This window comes from Danio rerio, chromosome 8 (assembly GCF_052040795.2).
Source record: "Danio rerio strain M-AB ecotype USA chromosome 8, GRCz13ab, whole genome shotgun sequence".
NCBI classification, from domain to species: domain Eukaryota; kingdom Metazoa; phylum Chordata; class Actinopteri; order Cypriniformes; family Danionidae; genus Danio; species Danio rerio.
The window spans coordinates 41,153,515-41,180,022 of NC_141028.1; the positions used below are offsets into that span (position 1 = coordinate 41,153,515).

General features: G+C 34.3%; 1 protein-coding gene across 12 annotated transcripts; it reads right to left on the reverse strand.

The window, feature by feature from the left end:
- Positions 1 to 11,890: 11,890 nt before the first annotated feature.
- LOC137496284 (uncharacterized) lies at positions 11,891 to 26,473 on the reverse strand. 12 transcript variants are annotated; one of them, XR_015498258.1, is made up of 10 exons: positions 26,177 to 26,409; positions 25,040 to 25,148; positions 24,654 to 24,710; positions 24,315 to 24,455; positions 22,241 to 22,278; positions 22,008 to 22,075; positions 17,965 to 18,082; positions 12,804 to 12,958; positions 12,631 to 12,708; positions 12,122 to 12,488 (listed from the first exon to the last, which is right to left on the reverse strand). XR_015498258.1 is itself a non-coding variant. In XM_087265160.1 (9 exons), exons 3-9 carry the CDS (start codon positions 25,116 to 25,118, stop codon positions 12,272 to 12,274), a joined length of 1,188 nt encoding a protein of 395 aa, XP_087121286.1. In that variant the 5' UTR covers positions 25,119 to 25,148; positions 25,335 to 25,603; positions 26,177 to 26,409; the 3' UTR covers positions 11,891 to 12,271. The 12 variants fall into 12 exon arrangements, 11 of the variants coding, with proteins under 11 accessions (XP_087121286.1, XP_087121284.1, XP_087121287.1 ...); XM_087265160.1 differs by adding an exon at positions 25,335 to 25,603 and having other exon boundaries at positions 11,891 to 12,958; XM_087265158.1 differs by adding an exon at positions 25,335 to 25,603 and having other exon boundaries at positions 11,891 to 12,958; positions 24,654 to 24,716.
- Positions 26,474 to 26,508: the final 35 nt, after the last annotated feature.

The following is a 26,508-nucleotide window of genomic DNA, read 5'->3' on the forward strand; positions in this document are numbered from 1 at the left end:
ATGTCTGTACGCATAGGCCCATGTATTTTTATTCATTATATTCATTTACTTGCCGACCGACTGTGGGCCAAGTGTCACTGCAGGTAGGCTAAAAATTTAATAAATTACTGCTTTAATATCAAAATGAATCAAAACCAAACCTTGAATTCTCTTTCTTAAATTTTAAAAATGAAGTGGCTTTGTTAATGTATACTGTAACTAAAACTCAAGTAACTTTGCTAATATACTGTAAATTATGATTAAAAAAGAAAAAAAAGAGTACATTTCTAAGCACATGTATTTAAACTAAAATATTATGTTTTTTCTTGAACATTCTTACTTGTCATTGATCCAGCTTCAATTGTGCAATAGGAATTATTTAAAAAAAACATTGCTGACTATAAGGGTCAACTCGTTTTTATCTTGAAGGAATGTTGTCATAATTATATTGTCAAGTTCACACTGTTAACAATGTCCTGTAGAATCTACAGTAACTTATTGTAAACAGTAAATCAATTACAGCAAGAATACTGTATTTAGATTTACAGCACCATTTATCTTGCTGTATTTACAGTATTGTATAACTTTATACTTTCTCTGTTTTCACATTGACACTTTAAAAGTTACAGTAGCACACCGCATAACTGCCCTACAGAAAAATACAATTCATATTATAGTTAAATACTGTGTAATTTACAAATTAAAAAATCGTTAACAGTGTACATACAGTACACCCCTCACAAATTTATCTTTAAATTCATATTTGTAATAGGATGTTTTTTTGCAACATTTTGCTTGAGTTTAACTGTATTATCTTACAATTTCTAAATTTGTTTGGTAACTAAAATACTATTTTAATAAATATATCCGTTTAATAAATATGTTTTGTTGAAATGCACCAAAATGCATTGCCTATATTCACTGAGAAATAGATAAAACTATTTATTTTCAAAATGGGGTGTACTTAATTATGCTGAGCACTGTACAAACATTTCTGCATACTGGTTGGACAGCAGATACTCATAAATATGGCATACAGAAGCAAGTATTAGATAATGCATTTCATAAGCCCCTGTAATCTCCCTCACCCCCTAGATATACAGTGTCCCTCCCTCACAGACTGACCCAGATTATCCCTCCAGAGAGAGTCAGTGCAGCTGGAGATTATTACTGTCACTCTGATGACTTCAGCTCTGCCACTACACACACATTCACAAAACCTCGTGTCATTCTTCTTCCTGCTGCTTCTGCTTTATTATCCAATATCAACACATTTACAACCAAGAAACCATTAATATACTACAAAAAAAAAAAAAATTAAATGTTGGTTTTTTTAATATACCAAAACATTATAATATTTTCCTGTTCATAAGCCTGTTCTCATTTCAGTCAATCACGTCCATTCAGCATGTGGAAGTGCAACAAGCTTTAAATATGGCTTAGTGGGAAAACTTGGCACAAAGTTATATAAAATACATAAAGCAGGCACATTATAATCAGATCACAAACATAATGTTTCATATCCTTCATGCAGTTTTACGAGAATATCAATAAAAACTACACTGTAAAAACTGCTGTAAAAGGGCACTGTAAATCAACAATAAACTACAGCACAAATGTAATTATTAATTTACAGTACCCTTGTAAAATTTACAGTAAAACTGGCAAAATTTACAAGCGCACTGTAAATTAACAATTACAACTCAGTTTTAAAGTACAATTGTATTTTTTTTTATTTAGTGCACAGTAATACTGTAATTTTCATTGCCAGTAATACTGTAAATTTTACAGCAATTCTTTTTACAGTGAATGCCATTGTACACTTATTGTTTTAAATGGGAAGTGCACAATATAGTGTGAATGCACAATATAGTGGAGTAAACATAGCCACCAATAGGCCGTATACAAAACTAGGCCTAGTATTAGCTTGCGTTTTGGCCATCTAATCACAAGTGAACACCACTAAATATCAGTGTAAAAATGGAGTCTAAAATAGTTTGAGAGCTTGTCCACTTTTAACCATTTCCAGATGTTTTCGAATATTGCATTGCTTTTGTGGTGTGGATGCTCATTTAGTCAAATTTGGATTAAAACAACAAAAAACACTAGTTCTTTTCTGGTTACTGACTCTTTATTTTTAGGATATGCTGTTGAATTGCGCTGACCAGATAAAAACGTTGCCATCGACAATCATAAGTTTGTTTTGAAAGTGAACTGTAAAAAGCAAAGGTTATCTTACCAGTCCTGACACTAACAACATTCAACTTTTGTGGCTATCAGAGCAGAAACAAAAGCTGCAGCTTCTTATATTATATACTATTGTTGCTTTACTGGTTTTGGTTATGTGGTTTTATAAATGCCATAATAACTACTAATCACCCTAAATAAAAGTGGAAAAACCTAAATGAATTGAAATGTAGACAATATAAATGTTAAATTACTTTCACTACTCGGTTATACATTGTAAAACGGCTAGGCTCTCAATGATTTACTCACTGTGGGGAACTAATTTTCACCAAAAATTTGTATTTCATAGTTAAACTGTACAGTATGTCAGTATGGAAGATGTTTTAGCGTACATCATTAAATTAGATCAAAAAAGCCTTTATACCTACTTAAGACCTCCTAATTTGGAAAGTGGTTGGAAGTGAAGAAAAGAGAATGTCATGTGTGAAAGGGCATGTGCCACCTGTGTTTACTTGTGATTATATCAACCTAAATGCATCTTAATACCAGGTGTAAACAGGGTCTTAGTTTAACCAACTAACAGGTTGTCAAATGCAAACAAGTTTGTTCATGCCTGTATTTGGAGATCACCTGAGATGGATGTTGTATCAAGTGTAAACTGAGTCTGAAGGTGTAAATATTTTTTTTGGTAAACAGATGCCAGAACATACGTGTTCTCCTTTTAGGTCAAATAAAGACAGTTAAACTCATGAATTTGATATTATAAAGTACTGTGTTTGACATCCCTACAATTTAAATTTGATGTATCATGATATGAAATTAGAAAGGCAGACATCCGAAAGTGGCACTTTTATGGTCCTACAATTGACTTCTGGTATGTTCACCCCAAAGACAATAATTACATTAGCTATGTTTCCATTCAAAAATGCGAATGAACTTTATGCGCAACACTGGAATATTGCATAAAAGACGTGCGAATAAAGCAGTGTTTCCATCGAACGAGTCGAAGAAAACAAAATTAGCACTTCCTCATTAACTGGCGCCAAATATCAACAGTAAAAACAAAATTTGCTGCAGTAGGAGAAGCTGCGTGAATCTTTTCTTCATCTAATAAATCACTTGCGCCACAAAAGGCAATTCTGACTCTGGAGGTCATTAATAATAATATAATAACACTAATACTTAAATGGTAAGGCAACATTTCAGATGTTTTACAGTGTACTTAGCCTGCTGGTGTATCCATTCACACACATTTTCATTATCACATGATCTCTTATCACAAAATCACATGACCTTTTTTAAATGTGAGTACTGAACTTTGTGCAATAAAAATGTTTTCATTGTAGTTTATGATCATCTTTTCTTATTGAATATAACGTTTATCCTACTCCGCTTTGCACATAAGCTTTTTATGCGGATTTTCTAAATTTATGCGCATCATGGAATTTCCATCAACCGGTTTTTATGGGCATATGCAAAATTCGCATAAAAATAGGTGAATGAAAACGTAGCTAATGCTAACTTTAAATAAACAACATGGTAATCACATGTGGAAATCTGATATATGACCTTATATAAACACAAATATGAACTTTTAGATAATACATTTAAACATATACGGTGCTCAGCATAATTGAGTACAGCCCATTTTGAAAGTGAAAATATTTATCCATTTCTCAGTAAATATAGGCAATGTATTTTTGTGCATTTGAACAAAACGGATTTATTAAACAGATATATTTATAAAAATATTTTTAGTCACCAAACAGATTTAGAAATTAAAAGATAATACAGTTAAATTCAAGCTAAATATTGCAAAAAAAATTTGCACCCTACAAAATTTCTACTAAATATTTACATTTATTTGCTTTTCTTGCGTTTTCCTCTTTTTTTAAATTTGTTTTTATTATTTTTCTATAACACATAAATTTAGGTGTACTAGTTTTTAAACCGTTAGCGCAAGTTATTTTGTTAGATAAACTACAGATTTGGCTTCAGTACTGACTAATCTAATGTATATGCACAAATATAATATTGTATAGCTTCCTATTAAACATGTGAATTTAAAAGATTTTTGAGGGGTGTACTTGTATATGCTGAGCACTGTATGTATAATTCTAATGGTTGAAAAAAATATGTAAATGGATAAATCACTTTTTTTTTCGCCTTGTTTCTAGCCCAAATATCTAAAATTTCTTAAATCAAGAAGCTTGTTTATCTAGTTTTCAGATATGTCAGAAATAATTGAGTTTTTCTCTAAAATAAGCAAAATAATCTAATTTTCACTTTGAAACAAGATCATTTTGCTTTCTCCATTGGCAGATTATTGTGCTTGTTTTAAAGAAAAACTCACTTACTTTGACATTATTCCTGAAAACAAGACTATATTTTTTGCTTGTCTAGAAAATGCTTCTTGATTCAAGAATTTTTAGATATTTGGGCAAGAAACAAAAACCTCCAAGTGAGAAATTATTTGCGGTGATATTGACATATTAGATTTGTATTAATACATGTAATAAATGATTTTAATCAAATAGCTCACAGCTATATATAATGAAAACAGCACAGAGCATCATTATTGAAAACAAATCCAGAACATTTTGGTTTTCCATCTCAGAAACCAAACAATCATTACCAGCCATCAGAATCATTCCTGCGTTAAAAAGCTTGAAACATTTTCAATTAGCAGATGACAGAACTGCAGTCTTCATTTACAATCAACAGAGCTTCATTGTGTTTAATATGGACACTAATATAGTGTTTTTATAGTTATCACTTTTGGTATTAATGAACTGTAACACTCCAAATCACACTTTTTCATTTAGGTATAATCAGTAAATTTAGAGCTAAATGTCCCTCACACACTGTACTACACCAATAATGTCTCTCAAGTATTTACCTGATATGCTCATAAGGCACATCACATGTCCATCCGCTGCCTCACATACAATGTCAATACACTTCTTCACTGTTTGCAATGGTGTTTGTTCAAACTATTTCAATGGAAGTTTCCTGCTTTTTGTTTAAACAGCTGTCTTGAATTTTTATTTAAGTGTGTCTGCCAGTCCGGTCTGCTGTATAATCCACTTTACGTCTTTCTGACAGGCAGACTTTTATTGCGTAATGCAGTTCTAAAGATTAGTAGATGAAGGCACAAGACCCAGTTGAGATGTAAATATGATGTCTGTGTTTGTAAATATAGCACATATAACCAATGGCCTTAATGATTGAGATACTGAAGCATTCCCAAAGTTTTACATACAGCTCCTGTAGTCTGTAGTGTTATTTGTAATATTTGTGGAATTTTAAATCATCGAATCAAAATTAAATGAATTATAAAGCTGCGATTTTTGAAGAAATTTAGCACCTCTTGTTTCTTTTGACTTCTTTCTACACGTGTTCCTGTTTAGCAGTTTGTTTGCTTCTGCCTTGCTCGCTTGCACTCTCGTCTCTTTCGAAAGCACCTCTTTTATTATGAAATTTCCTCTTTGTTGTGTCACTGATTATATACCTCTGTTTTTGTGTCTTAGTATCTTTCTGTTATGAGAGATTGTATTATGTTGTGATGAATAAATGTTTTGAAGCATCATATTGGTCAATCTGTTGATGAGTCTTTAATGTGTTATAATAGAATACAGTGTGTGTGTGTGTGTTTAATATCCCGAGTATTCTGCATATTCAAGTTAATATTCCGATACTTTTTTTCTCGACTCACTGTACATTTAGCAAACCACATAAGTATTAATCATAATCACTATTAATTTCACATCTAATCATTAATAAGTTATGTAAACACTTTAAGTTCTCATGTTCATATAATTAAGCAGGTTTTCTTTCACAGGTAAACTTGCTCAAAATAATCAATTCACAATGAAAAGTCAAAAATGATTAAATGCCCACATCAGATACAGTAGTGAATTGTGAAGTGGCACTGACAAAATGAGTGCGGATCCAAACACTGGTTTATTAAACAAAATGGTCAGACAAGCAATAGATAACACAGGGGCAAACAGATGTACATGAGCAATCCAGAGTCATTGTTGAAAAATAGGCAGATGGTCAAAAGGCAGGCAGCATACTACATAAACAAACGAAACAAAGTTTAAACACAGAAGGCAAGGAAACCGCGTCATAATGCTAACAGCATAACAAGACTCAGCAATGTATGTGGGTTTGAGAGGTGTAGTCTGTGTGATAAGTGCTTTACAACTTCAGCTGTGTCTGTTTGCAATCATTGGGATCTATGACAGATGTGTGAGTAGTGCATGACTGAATATGTAGTTCTTTTGCTGGCAGATTTGTAGTTCTCCAGTGATCTGCAAGGGCTAGACTGACAAATATTACATAGTTATATTTATTTTGGTGGATTTATATTTAATTACAGTTAAAACAGACTTTTACTTGAGTATATTTCTGAAGAAGAAACTCATTTTTACTCATTACGTTTTTCTTGAAATGTAAATAAACTTGCACTTTTCTATTTCATTTTCGTTCATCTTATGCACATTAAAGGAATAGTTCACCCAAAATAAAAGTCTAGTGCCTATATTTCCTCACCCTCAAGTGGTTTCACACCTTCATGAGTTTGTTCTGTTCAACACAAAATAAAATAATTATATTGTACTGTATTTATTTCAATTTGTCTTTTCATTTTTACCAGAACTGTTTATCCATTAGCTGTTTCTTTAGTATATTGGCAGAATGCAAAAGATTAAGTGCAAATAAAATCCCGTGATGAGAATCTGATTAACAATTAATATATTTTCGATATACAATTGTTTTCACTATATAATATACACATACTTAATTTAATATGTGTTTGCTGATTTTTTTATGCAATAGGCCTATTCACAAATATGGTGATCAAGACTGGAATAGGGAAGCATTGGGGAAGCATCGCCATTCATTATAATAGACTGTGAACGGTTTAGTTTCCTATCAGTCATTATTTAACTGACAGTGACAATATATAGCACATACTGCATGTTTGCTGAAATATTTTTTTGAGATATATGAAACAATCTAAAATGGACAGTTTTTATTTATATAATGAATTCATCATAATGGGGAAATATAGTTAACGTATATAATACATTTTTTTATGTTTGTAATACAATTTTTTTTTACCAGTCACAACGAAACACAACACATCAATCACATCAGACTCTGTATAATCACTGCCAATTAGCATCATGCAAAGGAGGGTTCGAGAACAAATGAATCGCTCAACAAATCATATGGGAGTCGCTGGGACAATTAGATAAAATGCACATTATAAGACAATGAAATTGTTTTTTGACCTTGCGTGCATATCAGCCTGTTGTTGGAGACTCCCAAAACCAAAAGAATGCGTTATAGGGGCTCTAAATTATTTTAAATAGTATTTAAAATATAATAATAAAAATAAAACAATCCTGTTTCTACCCTCTCATTTATGTTGCATTCAGCTTTGTAATATTGCATTATTCATAACAGCACTTAATATTATTAATAATTTTAGTTTTCTTAATGGAAATTTGCTTTTTAATACTTAAATAGTATACTTTATCTATTTTGAATATAGATTTGAAGACTACAAGCAGGCTGCAGTTCTGGAAAAAAAGTATTAAACTCGAGACTAAATGGCCATTAGTGGTTTAGTTCTTGGTTTAACACCTATTTTTTCAACTCATGAAAATAATTTCTCCTTAATTTTTTATTTTTTTTTTGTATTTAATGCCAAACATGACCTTATTTTGGCAATTTCTGTAGTATTGCATCCTTTTTTGAGGCATTTAATTTTTAATTGTTCCATCTTGTCTTGGGCCATTTCAGAAGTAAAGGGGAAACCAGTTTATAAAAATGTATAGATAATTATAAAGCATTTAATCTTCCAGTTCTTACGTGTTATACATCACTGTTTAATGGTTCATTTTACCCCAGTATTTTCAATGAAATTTCTGTGCTAAGCTGTTGCTACTGACATTGCCAGCGGTAACAATGTTTTTTTTTAACTATCGTTTTACGCTTGAACAACTAAATAAATGCTTAAGTCTATTGAACTCAATGTATTGTAATTACACTACAACATTGATGCTGTAAAAACAACCATGTGAAATTGAAAATACTCACATTAAGCTTTCATCAGAAGTTTATCGTCAGCTGTGCATAGAGCCTGTTATATAGTTTGGAATTAGCTAAATGTGTTTGAGAAAAAAATATATGCATAGTAATTATATATAATTTAAATAAATAATACTTAAGCAGGGGTGCCCAAACTTTTTTTTATAGATGGCAAAAAAACCAAACTTGATTGAGGCAAGTAGGCTGAAAGTAAATCTAGTTGCCATGGCTCATTTCCTAATTTATTTAATAATAGTTAAAAATAGAAAAAAAATGCTTTATATTAACTAATACACTACTATTTTTTTTTTTTTTACATTTTATAATAAACTTATTACAGTTAAAACACTAGTGTTAAGTATTACACCTCTTTTGCCTTTATTTTCTCGCTGATGTCTTCTGCATAGTCCTCTGTGTATGACAGTATTTACATTTTTTACAAACTCAGATTTATTTACAACATTGAAACATTTAGTTAATGTTAAGAAAATTATTAGTTAATTATGTTAAGAAAACACCCCAACCCTCTCCGTCATTTTCTCTCTCTTCTTAGATTGTCGGCCAAATAGGTTACAATGGGTCAACTTGGCCCGCGGGCACCACTTTGGGCATCTCTGCTTGAAAGGCAACACAAAATACCATTTATTGAACCAATGAAGAAAAGACACTGAAGGGATTATTAGATTAAGCCGAACTTGTGAGGAGTCACATGGGAATTTTTCGCAGTTAGCAGTTTGACCTTGATGACCTCTGCTTACGGGTCTAGAGATATTTTGAGCATTTACTCTCACTATGTGTCAAATTCTACATGAATGATTCAGCTAAAACCAGGATGTCCCCAGAAGCTATAACATGACACCCATCATGCTTTGCTGCACACAGGGATCCCATTGGTGCAGCTGAACAATACACAGAGATAACATTTCTCTTCCACGTGATGGGGTTGTTAGTCCTATTGTGTAATACTGTTAAATTTTAATGTATAATACAGTGTTTATGACTAATATGTTATAAAAATAAATGACAGGAACCCTGAAAGCACTGTTGGCAGTTATTCGATATTCCAACTGATAGACTGATGAATCTCTGTAGTGAGACCATAACAGGGTTTCACTTGACCCTGAGGGTTGCCATGGTAATATGCTAACAGACTGAATGCCATGGTCTATAATATATTCACATCCATTCAGCTATCAAGGTTAAATGTATGAATAAAAATGCTTGGAAAAAAATAGGAGTTCTAGAAGTCCAAGAAGATGTCCACTACGTACAGTGCAGAAAGTATTCACTTCACTTTTTCCACATTTTTTAATGTTACAGCCTTATTTCAAAATTGATTAAATTAATTTTTTTCCACAAAGTTCTACACACAATACCCCATAATGACAATGTGAAAAAATATTTTTTTAATTGTTACAAATTTATTAAAAACAAAACACCTGAAAAATCACATTGCTCAATATTTTGTTGATGCACCTTTGGCAGCAATTACAGCCTCAAGTCTTTTTGAATATGATGCTACAAGCTTGGCACACCTGTCTTTGGGAAGTTTTGGCCATTCTTCTTTGCAGTATCTCTTAAGGTCTTACGGGTTGTATGAGAAACAACGGTGTACAGCCATTTTCAGATCTCTCCAGAGATGCTCAATAGGATTCAGGTCTGTTCTCTGGCTGGGCCACTCAAGGACACTCACTGAGTTGTTGTAAAGCCACTGATATTTTACCAGTGTGCTTTGGGTCCTGATTGAAGATGAACTGTCACCCCAGTCTAAGGTCAAGAGCACTCTAAAGCAGGTTTTCATTCAGGATGTTTCTGTACATTGCTGCGTTCATCTTTCACTCTATCCTGACTAGTCTTCCGGTTCCTGCTGCTGAAAAACATCCCCATGGCATAATGCTGCCACCACCATGCTCCACTGTAGGGATGGTATTAGCCTGGTGATGAGTGGTGCCGGGTTTTCTCCAAACGTAACGTCTGGCATTCACTCCAAAAAGTTCAAGAGTCTCACCAGAAAAATTTGTTTTTAGGTCTAAGGGCTCTATTTTGACAGTCCATGCGCAAAACGCCGGGCGCAAACGCTTTCAGGGCGTGTCAGAACGCGTTTTTGCTAATTTAAGGACGGGAAATCTACCTTGCGCCGTGGCGCATGGTCTAAAAGGGTTGAGTTTATTTTCTTAATGAGTTATAGGTGTGTTTTAAGAATAAACCAATTAGAGTCTCATCTCCCATTCCCTTTAAGAGCCAGCTGCGTCATGCCTACAGGACTCAAAGTAAGTCTAAGTGGAAAAAATTTCACAAGCAAACAGTTAACAGTCTTTTTAACATTAAACTGTTAAACAGAGCTTCTACTGCGTGAGAATGAGAGATAATGGATCACTTTCACTTTCGCTCTTGGATAGGGAAACCTTTACGCACAGACATCAATTAGTCTATAAAAAAATAATTTTGTTTGTTAAGCGCAAATATTCGTTTCAAAACTATTTCTAAATTCAGTTCTAATTTCCAGCAAACGAATAAATGAACAATAATAGCAAAATGAGCTCAAAAACCTGAGTTATATTCTAAAACACATGCTTTGCCCCATATGGTCTAAAACCTGACATGTGGGCAAATCTAAGCTTGTTTTTAATAAAACAAATATAAATATGGATATAATAAATAATACTGCTAATAATAATAACATTATACAAAAGCAAATAGTTATGAATGAACTGAAAAAGCCTCCCGAGATGAAGAAGACATAAAAGCAGTGATTTTTCATATTTATGTAGGCTAGAAAATAATATATTTATATTATATTTATATTCTATATCTATTCTTATTATATCATATATATATATCCTTAATATTTTTATTTTTTCATATGTAAATATATTTGCCTATTGCTCTCTTGTGCGTATTAAGCAGTGCGTAAGCGAGGCGCAACTCTGCGCCGGAGTTTAGACCGGGTTAGTTTTGGTCTTATGAAAAATCTATTATAGTTTCTCAAAATAGCGACGCGCCAGCAGTCCACCTCAGAACGCCTTCCTTTTTAGACCAAAACGCCTATGGGCGCACAAATTAGTGCTAATGCATTTGCTATTTAAACAGCGTAGCGCAACGCCTCAAAACGACTCTTGCGCCAAGCTGAAACTACCAAAAGACTATTGCGCCACGCCTTGCACCACACTGCGCCGGGTGTATGATAGGGCCCTAAGAGTCCTTCAGATGCCTTCTGTAAGGTTCTCCTCTCTCCACAGAAGAACGCTGGAGCTCAGACAGAGTGACCATCGGGTTATTGTTTACATCCCTGGCTAAGGCCCTCCCCGATCACTCAGCTTAGATGGCCGGCCAGTTATAGGAAGAGTCCTGGTGATTCCAAACATCTGCCACTTACAGATGATGGAGGCCACTGTGCTCATTGGAACTTTCAGAGCAGCAGAAATTTGTCTGTGCCTTGAGACAATGCTGTCAGAAAATTATTTTGTCTTCATGCTTGGTTTGTGCTTTGACATGCACTGTCAACCCTGGGACCTATATAGACAGGTGTGTGCCTTTTCAAATCATGCCCAATAAGCTGAATTGACCACAGGTGAACTCCAATGAAGCTGCTGAAACATCTCAAGAATGATCAGTGGAAACAGAATGAACTGAGCTCAATTTACAGCTTCACGGCAAAGGCTGTAAATACTTAGTACATGTGATTTTTCAGCTTTTTTATTTAAAAAAAATTTGCAACAATTTCAAAAAAATATTTTTTTCACAATGTCATTATGGGGTATAGTGTGTCGAATTTTGAGGAAATAAATAAATTGTATCTATTTTGGAATAATGCTGTAACAAAAAATTTGTGAAAAGTGAAGTGCTATGAATACTTTCCAGATGTTCTGTATTGAACCTGGTCCAGTACACCATCATGATACAGACTGCAGGAAGGACATATTGCTAATTATGCCATACACTGGTTTACAAAGACAGTGGTGAGTAAATAATGATAGAATTTAGTTTTGGGCTAAACAAGGCTTCACACAACACAACATCTTCCCAAAGAGAAAAAGTACTTTGCCACGTGCTTGGATTTTCCCAGTTCTTCTATTTGAACACTCTGAGGCTCATCGTTTACACAGACCACAGTCAATCTCTCAGCTTTCAGCAGACGCTCCTCTAACTGCTGACTATCACAGTATCCCTCATTCTTGAAGCTGACAATGGAGTGCAGCAGCTCATCGTGTAACACCACTCTCTCATCTCTTCCATCCGGCTGTTTGATGGTTATGTTGGCCGTGGCTTTGTTTTGAATGTTTACACATCGGCAGCTTTTGCTGCACTCCTTGCATTTAATCCAGAACAATTTGGTATCAGAGAGCAAGAGAGTGGCACCACATGAACAGATGTATTTAACGGTCAGTAGTGCCTCAGTGACCACCCCTGAGATGACCGTCTCTTTAGGATCCCGGCCTTCTAAAGGAGAAATTTCTTCCAGTTTGGTGAATTCATTTGAGCAAAGCACATTCCCCATTCCAAAGTCACAAATGGAAAGACTTTTAAATACATACCACTGATCGATATTTATATTAAATTCATGTGCTAAACTCAGATGAACATTTGCAGTGGTATCAGAAAGAATATAATGAGAATAATGCACTCCTTCTTCGTTGGGTAGAATGATGATTGCAGGCTGCCGGTCTAAGATCTTTCCAGCAACAGTAACCTAAAATAAAATAAAATAATACATTACATTCACAAACTCAGGGCTCTGACTCTCACTATCAAACTTTTGTTTTGCATCTATTATCATTCACTTTAATATATACATTAGTCTGTAGAGTAAATACTTGTTTGCTTGAGTATGGAAATGACTTAATTTGTACACACATAGAAATATGATACATGGAAATATATTCAAATATACAAGTTCATATTTGCATTTCACATATATAAAATGTCATACATGCAACATACAGTGTCATGTGGAAATGTCTAAGTCAAGTTTGCTGTTTACTGAGCATGTGCGCAGAAGAGGGGAGTTCTGGGAATTGCTGTGAAACAACAAGCTATCGGCTAGTGTGTTTGTGCTGGTGTTCAATAAAAGAGCTGAGCGCTGAATATAACGACTTGCGTAGTTAATCGGTGACTAACGCTCAAACAGTACATTCACTGGCCACTTTATTAGGTACACCTTTATAGTACCGGGTTGGATCCACTTTTGCCTTCAGAACTACTTTAATCATTCTTTGTGGCATAGTTTCAATAAGGTACGGGAAATATTCCTCTGAGATTTTTGTCCATATTGACATGACAGTGTAGCGGGTGTTATGCATTAAACATTTGTGTACGCCCTTTACCAATTATGGCTTTTTTTGGGCTTTATCGTTCAGCTGACTCCTCTATGTAATGGGTGTGTTGCTGTCGTGTGTCTGGTATGTAGCCGTCTCGTCTGTGCCCTTGGTATTTCTGGTGTAGATCACCTGAGCTCTGTGTTTGGACACTAGCTTGATCAGGCCTTTTCCCAGCAGCTCCTGCAGGGCAGCTCTGGCCGATGGGGGCAAGCCAAAAAAGGACAAGGTTTCTCTTAACAAATCGGGAGGCAAAGCTGAAGAAGTAGTCCAAAGGATAGATGAGGGAGAAGCTAAACAACCTGGTCCTCTTGGACAAAGCCACTTATGACAAACTGTACAAAGAAGTGCCAAACTACAAGCTGATCACCCTGGCTATGGTTTCTCAGAGGTTGAAGATCAGAGACTCCCTGGCCAGAGCTGCTGGGAAAAGGCCTGATCAAGCTGGTGTTCAAACACAGAGCTCAGGTGATCTACACCAGAAACCCCAAGGGCACAGACGAGGCGACTCCAGAAAAGAAGGCAGTTGAAGTCAGAATTATTAGCCGCCCTGTTTATTTTCTCCCCCATTTTCTGTTTAATGGAAAGATTTCTTCAACACATTTCTAAACATAATAGTTTTAATAATTCATTTCTAATAACTGATTTATTTTATCTTTGCCATGATGACAGTAAATAATATTAGACTAGATATGCTTCAAGAGACTTCTATACAGATTAAAGTGACATTTAAAGGCTTTATTAGGTTAATTAGGTTAATCTGTAGACTATCGAAACAAAAAATTGCCTAAAGGGGCTCATAATTTTGACCTTAAAATGGCTTTTAAAAAATTAAAAACTGCTTTTATCCTAGTCGAAATAACACAAGGGCGATGCAGTGGCGCAGTAGGTAGTGCTGTCGCCTCACAGCAAGAAGGTCACTGGTTCGAACCTTGGCTCAGTTGGTGTTTCTGTGTGGAGTTTGCATGTTCTCCCTGTGATCGCGTGGGTTTCTTCCGGGTGCTTCGGTTTCCCCCACAGTCCGAAGACATGCAGTACAGGTGAATTGGGTAGGCTAAATTGTCCATAGTGTATGAGTGTATGTGTGTGTGTGGATGTTTCCCAGAGATGGGTTGTGGCTGGAAGGCTGCGTTAAAAAAAAAACGCGTTAGTTGGTGTTTCTTTCCGCTGTGGCGACCCCGGATTAATAAAGGGACAAAGCCGACAAGAAAATAAATGAATGAATGAAATAACACAAATAAGACTTTCTCCAGAAGAAAAAATATTATCAGACACACTGTGAAGATATCTTTGCTCTGTTAAACATCATTTGGGAAATATTTCAAAAAGATAACAATATTTAAAGGTGGGCTAATAATTCTGACTTAAAATAATGAGTTCCACTCATTATAAACAAAGCATTTTTAATCAAGCGTTAAAATGTCTGCAACCCATGATAAATTGTGGTTCATGATAAGTGCTGAATAGGTATTTCTTCGGCTCAATGCCAGCCATCACATTAAGGCAGATATGAGTTTGGCAGACAATCATGACAGCGAGCGGTTACACTGAACACTTAAAGGGCAAACCCCTCAAAACAGATTGTCCAATAATGGTATTAAGTACATTTTAAATTTAACTTAAAACCCTTCTGAATTATAAGTTAGGGTTGTAGTGATAGTTTGGTTTGGTTCAAGATATTAGAACCATGGAACAGTTCTGTTTGCTGAGGTGGTGGGGCTTGTGCTGTGGCAACAGCAATGTTATGGAACACTAGATTCACATTTGTTAGCTACTGTCCATTTAAGGCAGGGGTGTCCAAACTTTGTCCTAGAGGGCCGATGTCCTGCAGATTTTACCTCAAACTTGCCTGAACACAGCTGCATGGATGTTTCTTGAAAGCCTTGTGAGAGCTTGATTAGCTAACACAGGTGTTTCTGATTGGGGTTGGAACTAAACTTTGCAGGACACCAGCCCTCCAGGACCAATAGTGGATTCACCGGATTTAAGGGATCTCACTCCAGTCAATACTCATATTCATAAAACCTTACTTCATTCATTTTTTTGTTGGCTTAGTCCCTTTATTAATCCGGGGTCGCCACAGCGGAATGAACCAGCAACTTATCCAGCAAGTTTTTACGCAGCGGATGCCCTTCCAGCCGCAACCCATCTCTGGGAAACAAAACCTGACTTCTCTTGCAAAATGAAACCTTTGCCTCAAAACAGTTTTACCTGTGTTCAAAATCAAGCACTGCTCTCAAAAGAAAAAACAAAGCAATCAAAATTATATACACTCTCAAGCAGTCAGTACACAATACAACACAAAACACATTGTTTAAAACAGTTCTCAGGGATTTGAATCTCAACGGGGCCGTATACAACCCTGACATGACTTCTCACCTATATCATCACATGACTTGCAGCAGATCTACTCTGGTGTAGGATTGTCTATCATACACGTTCCATAAAACTCCTCAATCGGAATTTAGGAAATGAGAGTATGGAGGGAGGAACAAGGTCATAAAATGCACTCATCCTCTCACATTGTTTCTTCTAACCATGCTTAGACACTTTCCTTCCCACCTTCAACAAGCTGTTTGCTTATATTGGTTGCATCCCATCATTTGAAAAACGTGACATCAATTTGGAGTGGTTGTTTAATCAATGATATCTTTTCTCTTTTTGTGTTTGATTGTTGCTACTTGTGTTTACCAGCATGGATGACGTGTGCATTAGAATGCAGAATGTGTTTTGAGTTCTGTTGAAAAGTCTTAGTGAGATCTGCACATTGTGTTTTACCATTAAAGCTATTAACAACAGTCTGCACAATTAGCAAAATGAGGTCAGTCAACTGAGAACTTAGTTCAGCCAAGGGGTTTTAGTGTTTTAGCATGTTAGAAAAACTTTAAAATGTGCTGACAAATATAAAGACATTAAAGAAACTAAACATGTTGTTGCATTTTTATTAAGAAAATGCAAACAGATTAGTTTTATATGTGGGAAGATGTGGGTCATATTATAGTAAAGGGTATAATTAATAATGTCTGCTGAAAACTCAGTTGAATACTATTTCACAATATATGACAGTTATTTGGAATTTTGATAATATTGAATGATTTTTCTTTAACTAAATGCACATGAGACTTCTTTAAATGACATAAAAATATCTTCAAGTTACCCTATTATGGATTTTAAAAAACTTTCATTCATTGATACTACAGCACAGCTCTAAGTGAATGAAAACATCCGGCTTTCTTAGATCTGAAAGTGCACTGTGAAAAAAGTTTCTGACTTTTAGCCATTTCATCATGACATATTGCCTGCCCACTAGATGAGCATGCAGTCTCCCTGCCTTTCCTGTTCCTCTCATTTTACTGATGACTGCTATAAAGAAACAATGCAGGATTTGCTGGATGTTTGTTATTAAAGGAAGGGTCAGTACCAAAGACTAAAAGCACATGAGAGTTTTTTAGTAGCCAGTTATTTAGCTTTTTAATCCTCTGAATCACAACCTGTAAGTGTGATTAAAATGGTTGCCTACTTTTTCTCTGTTGCATGCAAAATATGTACTTAGTTGTTAGAGTTATTTTTCCTCTGCATAACTTGTATATTTCTGGTTAACTGGCTAAAAAAGCTGGACATGGGAAGTGCTGCGCTGCGCAATGAAACTAATTCATTTTATTTGCGTGAACCGTGCTAGCCGCACCTCAAAACAGTTCAACTTTTGCTGCTGTTTGTTGGTGTTATTACTTTAAGATATGATGAAGAATAAAGCAATATGCTGGTGTAAAAACTACAGTACTTTATCAATCTGTTAAGTAATGACATATGTTGATGGGTCCAAGCTGCTATTTATTTGAATTGAGAAAATATTAGTTTATAACCACTTTTTACTTACACATTACAGCACAATAAAGGGAATTATATATAAAATCATGGTGTACACGACAGTCTCTGGACTTCCTGCATCACACAGACAATATTTTAACAATTTATAAAAATGTATCACTTTCTGGCCATATGACATTAGGATATGTAGCAATCATGATTTTTAAAAGTACTAAATCGCTTTGTAAATGTTGATCACGAGCATTTGTTGTGTCTCCCCATACAGTTTGCTAGAGTGCTTGGACCCCAAAGCCGCTATGCGTGATGTCACATTTAACAAGCAGATACATTTCTGCATTGGGCTCACACTCACATATACTCCACATATCTTCTTGCACTTGATAAGCTGTGATGTGTGTTCCATACATGTACTGTTGGGAACTCCCAAAACCAAAATGTGAACCTTTTATAATGCATAATATGGTTGTTTTTTATTTTCAAAACATTTGGTTACTAGTGTAATACACAAGAAAGTACTGTATACCAATCAAAATATAGTGAACTATTTACTGACCTCTCTTAAATGATTTGTGTTCTTTTTCACCTCTGCAAGAGTTAATGTAGGTTGTTCCAGATGATTTCTGAAGGACAGGTGTCGACGACGATTTGAGCTTTTACATTTTCCCGGGACCCTAAAAAAAAAGTTGCCTATTACACCAAGGTTGTCATGGTTTGACATTTCATCTGCTGTACATTTCAGCTTAGTTTAGTTTGTTTTATTAATGGTTTTGTTAGTTTTAATGTTGCTTTATTGAACAATAGTTTTAGTGAAATTACCTTGATTTACACTGAATACATTATTGATTTATTAATTATCTATAAGCTGTGGCACTTGTATCAGTCTGCCCTTAAAATGCTAGTTTACCCAAGATTAAATAACTTACTCTATATCGAGTGATGCCATACCTTTCTACCTTTCTTGCCTAAGTTTCTTCAAGTAAACACAAAATAATATATTTTAAAAAAAAGCTTTAAACAAATACTTTGGAAGTTAATTGGGTACAGATTTTCATATTGCTTCAAAATATCTTCGTTTGTGAAAACGAAACAGGTTTGGAACAAGTGAAAGGTGAGTAAATGATGTCAATCTTTTTTTGTGTGTGAACTACCCCTTTAACCTTTATATCAGCATAAAATCATGCATTTTTTTATGAAATAAAACATATTTGTGACAATTAAATAGATTCCATCTTTAGCTTATTTTATTAATAGTGAAAGCATTCCCAACCTCCCCTCACTATTATCATTAATATTATTACTCCTACTTTTGTTGCCATTAATATTATTACTGTTTTGACGTGTCCTCCTGTTATCCCCTTATTATCATTATTATAAGTATTTCTACCATTGTCATTATTCAGGTTGTTGTCTTTGTTGTAGTAGTAATAGTGAGTCATTGTAGTTGTGGTTGTTGAAGTACTAGATTTAGTAGTAATATTAGGTGTCATGAGTGTTGTCGTATCAGAATTAGTAGATGTTGTAGTAGCAGTAGTTGTCGGTGGTGTAGTAGTTTCAGAAGTAGTAGATGTTGTTGATGTAGATGATGTAGTAGCAGTCATTGTTGTAGTAGTAGTAGACATTGTAGTAGCAACAGTAGTTGTAACATTAGTAATTTAAGTAGTAGTTGTAGTAGTACTTGTAATTATTATTATTGTTGTCAATTATTATTACTGCTGTCCTTTCTTTCTTTTTACTGTCATTACTATCATTACATTGCCATTATTGGTGTCACTCCTTACCACTGATTGATTTTTTTTCTCTATTTTATTTATATTTATGATATTTGCTTCATTTAATGACCGTTATACATGTTGTTTATATCTATATCTATCTATCTATATATATATATATATATATATATATATATATATATATATATATATATATATATAATTTTTCCCCTATTTACTCTGACCATCTACCTACAGTAGTTACCTTTACATGCACGCACACACACATTTTTTTCATGTTTTGTTGTCGTTTTGTTTTCTTTGTATGTGATCTCATTTTGTGTACCACTTGCATATTCAAATTCAAAAAATAAAAAAGTGATTACTTGACTTATAAACTGAAAAAAAAAAAATGTGAAAACATTCATTAATATTGATTCCAAGAGGGGGAAATAGATGAGAAATCAAAATACTACTCTTGACTTAAAATAATAAAAATCCAAAAGCCCTCTATTTGAAAGGTAAAAAAATAACAGATCCACAATGGAGTTCCATCACATTTTTTATCAATACATTAAATTCTATTATTACTACTACTATTATTATTATACAACCGCAAAACAGAAAATGTAGGAACAGTATGGAAAGAAAGTGCAAATAAAAAAGTAAGTAGTGATTTTCAAATTTGCTTTGAATTGTATTTCATTGCAGACAATATGAACACAAAATATTTCATGTTTTGTCTGGTCTGGTCAACTTCATTTCATTTGTAAGTACACATCCTTTCCTGTCATTTAGACCTGCAACAAAAAAATTGGGACAGGAGCAGTTTAGGGCTAGCAATCGGGTAAATTAGTTAAATAATGATGTGATTTGAAACAGGTGATGTCAACAGGTGGTTGTAATTATGATTTGGTACAAAAGCAGCATTCAAGAATGGTCTAGTCCTTTAGGAGCAAAGATACACTGAGGACTGCCAGTTTGCCAATAAATATGATAGAAAATTATTGAAATGTTAAAAACAATGTTCCTCAAAGAAAGATAGGATGACATTTGGATATTTCACCTTCAACACTGCATAACATAATTAAAAGATTCAAAAAATCTGGAGTAATTTCGGTGAGCAAAGGACAAGGGAGAAAACCTAATCTAAACTTCATGATCTCCGATCCCTCAGCTGGCACTGCATGAAGAATTGCCATTCAACAATATCACCACATGGGCTCAGGACTATTTTGGCAAACCTTTGTCAAGTAACACAATACAAAATAACACGTATTACACAGTATTTTTGAGGAGAAATGGATGCTGTGGATCCAGACCAAAGAAGAAAAGGATCCTCCAGACTGTTACCAGCAATAAAAGCCAATATCTGTCATGATCGAGTGTCCTTGGCAAGGGTAACTTGCACTTATGTGTAATGTGTAATGAGAAAGGTACATACAAATTTTGGAGCACAACATATTTCCTTAAAGAAGACATGTTTTCCAGGGACGCTTATGGATATTTCAACAAGACGATGCGAAACCACATTCTGCACACATTACAAAGTCCTGGCTGTGGAGGAAGAGGATACAGGTACTTGACTGGCCTGGCTGCAGTCCCGACCGGTCTCCAACAGAGAATGTGTGGTGCATTTTAAAGCACAAAATGCAACAATGAAGAACCTGTATACTTTTAAAATTGTTTGCAGGAATGATGGGACAAAATTACACCTAAAACACTTCATCACTTGGTGTCTTCAGTCCCTAAATGCCTTTTAATGTCTTGTGAAAATTTGTTGTGATGTGAAAATTAATGGCAAAATTACACAGTGGTAAATGCTTTACTGTTCAAACTTTTTTGGAAGAACCAAAATCAAAATACATGTTTATTTAGAAAAAAAAAAAGTAAATTTAGAAATCACTTCTTTTTTTTAAATGTGCTTTTCCCATACTGTCTCAACTTTTTCTGATTTGGTGTTGAAATTGGTCCAATTTATACTACAGGGATGTTGAATGTATGAATGATTGGCTGATGAACATTGTTTGATGTACAATTATTTTCTGATAAACCAACACAGCCTCACGGCAATTCGTAACTTTTTGATTTAGTGGCTAATTCGTATGAATTCGTACAATCTAATTTGTACAATTTTGCATGATTTGCTCATCCCCCAATGACGGTTGGGTTTAGGGATGGGGTTAAGTGCCACGCCTCCTTTTTAAAATCGTACAATTTCTTATAACTGAACTCGAATACGAATTAGAACGAATTAGCCACTAAACTGGCAAAACGTAAAATACTTAAATTTTCTCGTGAGATCAGGCTGGATAAACACACTGCTAAAAATGTTTTACATAAATCTTGGCCACATTACAGTTCCATGTCACTATGCCAAACTATTTGAGTTATTTTAAATTATACAGGCTGCAACATACAGTTATACAACACTCATTACACAGGCTACAAAACAGAGCAAAATACTTTAGATGAGCTGTGTAAGAATCTAGTCACATACATGGGAGCTGATTGAGGACAAAAACTTTTGAGGACAAAAAAAGAAATTACTTGAAATACAAAATCGGAATAATGTTAGGGTGTGGTAACTGTATTAAAAAAAACGAAATATGAGCAAAGAATACTTAACTTTTTATCTTTCATCCCAAAAAAGAAAAAAAGTCTAGTCTTGCATTTAAAAAACAATGGGTGAGAAAACTGATATTTCCTACGGACATAGACCAAATGACTTAAAACCATTTTTCAAAATGTTTTTCAAAAGTTTTTTTTTCTTTATATATAAATGCATGTGTGTGTTAACATACAGTGACTGCAGCTACAGATCTGCATTATTACTATTGATTTAAAAAGACGTAGATAAACATAGATTACTCAGCAAGTTACGTACTGTTCAGTGTTGCTTGAAGGCAGAATCTGATATTCATCATCTGTTCTCTCTTTAACGTCCAAGTGGTTCTAATGCAAAAAGAAACCATTTTTGTTAATAGCAATAATATTTTAAAATACATTTTTTACAGAAAACTACAGTTAAAATAACTGCTATTGTTAAAAATCCTGTGAGATTACAACGTTTTGTGTATTATCTTTAAAAACAAAAGAGATATCTTTTTTTATACTTACCAAAGAACTATCAGCGGGATTCTGCACGACCACTGTAACTAAAAAGCCATAACATTATTTATATAATTTATATCTGCTTACAATTCACAGCTACCCTGATAGCAGACCAGTTATTTAGCTTCACTAAATTAGGAATGAAAAGGTTGAAACTTAAGAAATGAAAAGCCCAAGAGCCATGAGCCCTGTTCTCCACAATGGTGACGAATAACAAGGATATTTTCAATAAATGTGAATAAAGAAGTTTGTAGATATTGTAACAAAAGCACTTCAGCAAAAGCAGCTCCAATTTTTTGATAGGTTGTGCATAAAGAGATTCTCAAAAACATTTTTTGATAATTAATCCATTATAAATATAATCACAGCAACATTGACACCTTTAAATGGTGTAAAAGTGTCACTTACTGTATTTATAAGGTATAATTCTCCCAGAAATGTCATTTCTGTCTTCATGTAATGATGTATTTGTGGTCGCGAAATCACATAAGCTGACACAATGTTTGTTTCTTACCGACTACTTTAGTGAACATAACCTGCAAAGGCTGTGAATAGCAGGTAACGAAGTTGTAAATAACGTTCAGTTTGTTGCACAGAGTGATCGTTTGAGAGCCGCGCTGAAAGAATGATTTGCATGTATGTGTTTTTTTTCTCACAATGACGGTAGCCATGAGCCGCTCTAGGAAGTGAAAGTGAAACCTGCGTGCACATCATTTCAATGATCATATCGCATTTTAGAGTTATGATTACAACAAGCATTTGATATGTTTTTTTCTTTCATAGCAAACACAAAGTTTAGCAGTGTCAGTATAGCTACTTCAGCCTATATAATGTTGAATATAACGCAAGGGAATTTGATAATGACAAATGTCTGTGTCTTTACCGGTGAATAAAATGATCTAATAATGTTGTCAATGACAGATTGCAAGCATATGTCTCAAACACAATAATTCAACTTCAGAATTATGAATAGTTGTATTCTGATGTCACTTTACTATGAATTAACAACCAGTACAAATTTAAATTCTATTCAAGTCCACCATTCAAAGTCAATACAAACTTTTGCATTTTAACCTACACATAGGCCTAATATTATTATTGTTGTTTACTATACCTTTGAAAAAAAACAATAGCAGCCCTACTCATATTAACCTTTTTTTTACATCTAAATAACCGTGACAAAATTGTGATCTTGATTTTAACCACAAAAAAAAAAAAAAAAAAAAAAAAAAAAAAACGAGATTCTTATTATAGCCAGAATCTTGCAGCCCTAGTCAGAACACAATCACACAGCTTGATTTTGAATCACTGACTGGTTCAGGTCTTTAGCATGCCAAATATTTCATGGGCGTTAGTGATTCCCTCAAATCACATCTTTGATAATTCACACAGCACCAATTTTCCTCCGATTTCATGCATTTGTCTACAATTTTACAAAACCTTTTCTCAGAGTCAGAGCTAAAATCAAGCACTGTGGACTAGGCGTGTGTTTCTCTTCAGTGAATCTCCTTGTTAATAGCAGGTCATCATCACTAATGCTTAATCAACTCTACATTAAACACCTAATCATTTCATCTGCCTTAGTGTTCTTTATTCATTCATTTTACTTTGGCTTAGTCCCTTTATTCATCAGGGGTCACCACAGCAGAATGAACCACAAACTTATCCAGCGTATATTCTACACAGCAGATGCTCTTTCGGCTGCAACCCAGTACTGGGAAACACCAATACACACTCATACACAACAGCCAATTGAGTTTATTTAATTCACCTATAGTGCATGTCTTTGGAATGCGGGCATAACCAAAGCACCCGCACGAACACAGGGAGAACATGCAAACTCTACACCGAAATACCAACTGGCCCAGCCAGAACTCGATCCAGCAACCTTCTTGCTGTGAGGTGACAGTGCTAACCACTGAGCCACCGTGTCGACTCTGCTTTAGTGTTCTTGAATCAGGATTTTTTATCAATGAAATAACATTATCTGAGAATGCATACATTATAAAAAAAATCTAATTAGTTTCTTACTATCAGGGTAGCATTAAAAATACTTGCAGAATGACCATACTTAACTTACAGGTCTGATTTATAGTTAGGTTTCCTGTCACACTTGTCTGGCTGATTGTTGGAGCAGAGACTGGACTTCCATGATCCGCTGAAGCAGTGATGTTAAGCTGGGATGGAGTGTCAGCTAAAATGGTCCTTATACGGTCCCTAACTGAGAAAAATTAAAAACACGACAGAAATTAGCAAAGTCAGCGAGAAATGGGAACTTTACAGCTGGCATGTGTTAGCATATAAATAACATACAAATATGTTATATATATTTATATAAAATATGTAATTTAAATGTAGCAGTCTATGTATACAATCGCTACAAATCATATATTCATCTCACACTTTTAGTCTTTCTTACCAGCTTTATTTTTTGATGGTGTTGGGCAAGGAGGTATGTTTTCTGATTCAGGGTCCCCTTCAACTGGACATGAAGAAAAAAAATGAATAAAGACTATACACAGCTTGACTATATAAATTTGAGCATTAAAGTTGTCAACCAATTACATAAATTACAAAAAAATTATGAACTTGATGTTTTTTAGCCTCCTCAAATTGAATTCTCTAGTTAAAAGACAGATGTCATCAACTATAACCTCATAATTTGACTCTATTTGTGTAGCAGTGAAGATGAAAAGATGGTGGTTTTTCCAATTCTAAATGCTAGGTAATGGACTTTCATAATTTAATCAAGTCTTTGTGAAATGTAATGTGACTATTGGTCTTTATAAAAAAAAATTAACTTACCTTTGGTTCTTTTTAACAGACATTTGTCAGGTTTTGATTTTCGTTTGTTTTTAGATCCTTTAACAGAACTTTTCTTCATTTTGGACTCAACATTGACTGAATTCAGATCCTAAGAAAGAGGTGGGTGCATTTATATATATATATATATATATATATATATATATATATATATATATATATATATATATATATATATATATATATATATATACATAAAACAATATATAAACAAGAAAAAACACAAATATACTGCTTAATCTCCCACAATAACTATATTAATAAATTTAATAAATACCTTAATAATTGCATTAGTCTGCTATCAGTGCCTCAAGCATCCATATCACAATATCATAAGTGGTAACAGGGCCGTAGCCAGGGGGGTTTGGGTGGTTCGAAAGACCCACCCACCTACTGACAAAGGTCCAGAATTTGTCCCATACATGAGCTCATTTGTCCTATTTCAAAGCAGGTTTTGACTAAGTGGAATCTTCTGTTGGCTGTCATGACTTAGCTAATCAATTTTGGCCAATGCAAATAATTCGTTTTCATGAGTCCAACATCCAGCTGTGTAAAAAAACATACAATATGAGGAGAGTAAAATAACCTTTCACTGCTGACCTGCTGTATTGTTGTTTAATAGAGAAAACATTTTACAAGTGATTTTAATCTAAATTTTGGACCTTAATCACGAAACAAAAAATGACCAATAAAAAAGCAACCCAGTTTATTTTAATACTAATCAGGCTATTGTTGCTATACATATATTCACAAATTTACTTTTTTGCAAGTGAGGCAAGAAAATTTTAAAGCTCTACATTATTATTATGTTTTAATTATTTTAATAATATTTTTATTATTAAAATGCCCTCCCACCACCCTAATCGAAATGTCCCCACTAATAATTGAATCGAGTACAAAAATAAGATAATGCTCTGTCAGCTCTCATTAACGTAATTAAAGGGTTAAATCACGTTCTCTACTTGCATCATTCGCTTCCTTTGCAGCAGCATGCATTCATTCCACCTCAAAGTAAAATAAATCAGTCCCCACAAGTTAAAAGCAAATCTACTTCCTTGTGCGGATGCACATTCTTTTGGTGTAGAGTAACAGGAAAATATTCACATTCTGTATACTCACGCGTCCAGTAGAATCCACTCACTACGGTAAGTGTACTGTTCATTTGAAAGATTTTGAGCTAACATTAAAGAGAGAAGCGCACGGTCCCGTCAGCCACAAACTTGACAATGATGACTCATAATATAGCTTCGTTCTTTTTGTACTACTTTTTTTTTACCACATCGGAGAATGCAAAGAAGCTGCACCCTTAACTCCAAACTGAACCCCGTCACTTTAAAACAATCCCTGCTATTGGTACAACATTCAAACGAAAAAGAGCGGGAACCAATTCACGACGTAGGTAATGACGTAAAGATCAAAGGGTTTTTAACTTTCGTTTTGACGTACAGTTC

Bases quoted from the DNA above. Each gene is read 5' to 3' on its own strand.
- LOC137496284 (XM_087265157.1), bottom strand. From the start codon at position 25,118: ATGAAGAAAAGTTCTGTTAAAGGATCTAAAAACAAACGAAAATCAAAA. The intron at 24,717-25,039 runs GTAAGTTAATTT...CTTCATGTCCAG, and splicing joins TCTGTTAAAAAGAACCAAAG to TTGAAGGGGACCCTGAATCA. The intron at 18,083-22,007 runs GTACGTAACTTG...CTTTTTTTTTAG, and splicing joins CCTTCAAGCAACACTGAACA to GGTCCCGGGAAAATGTAAAA.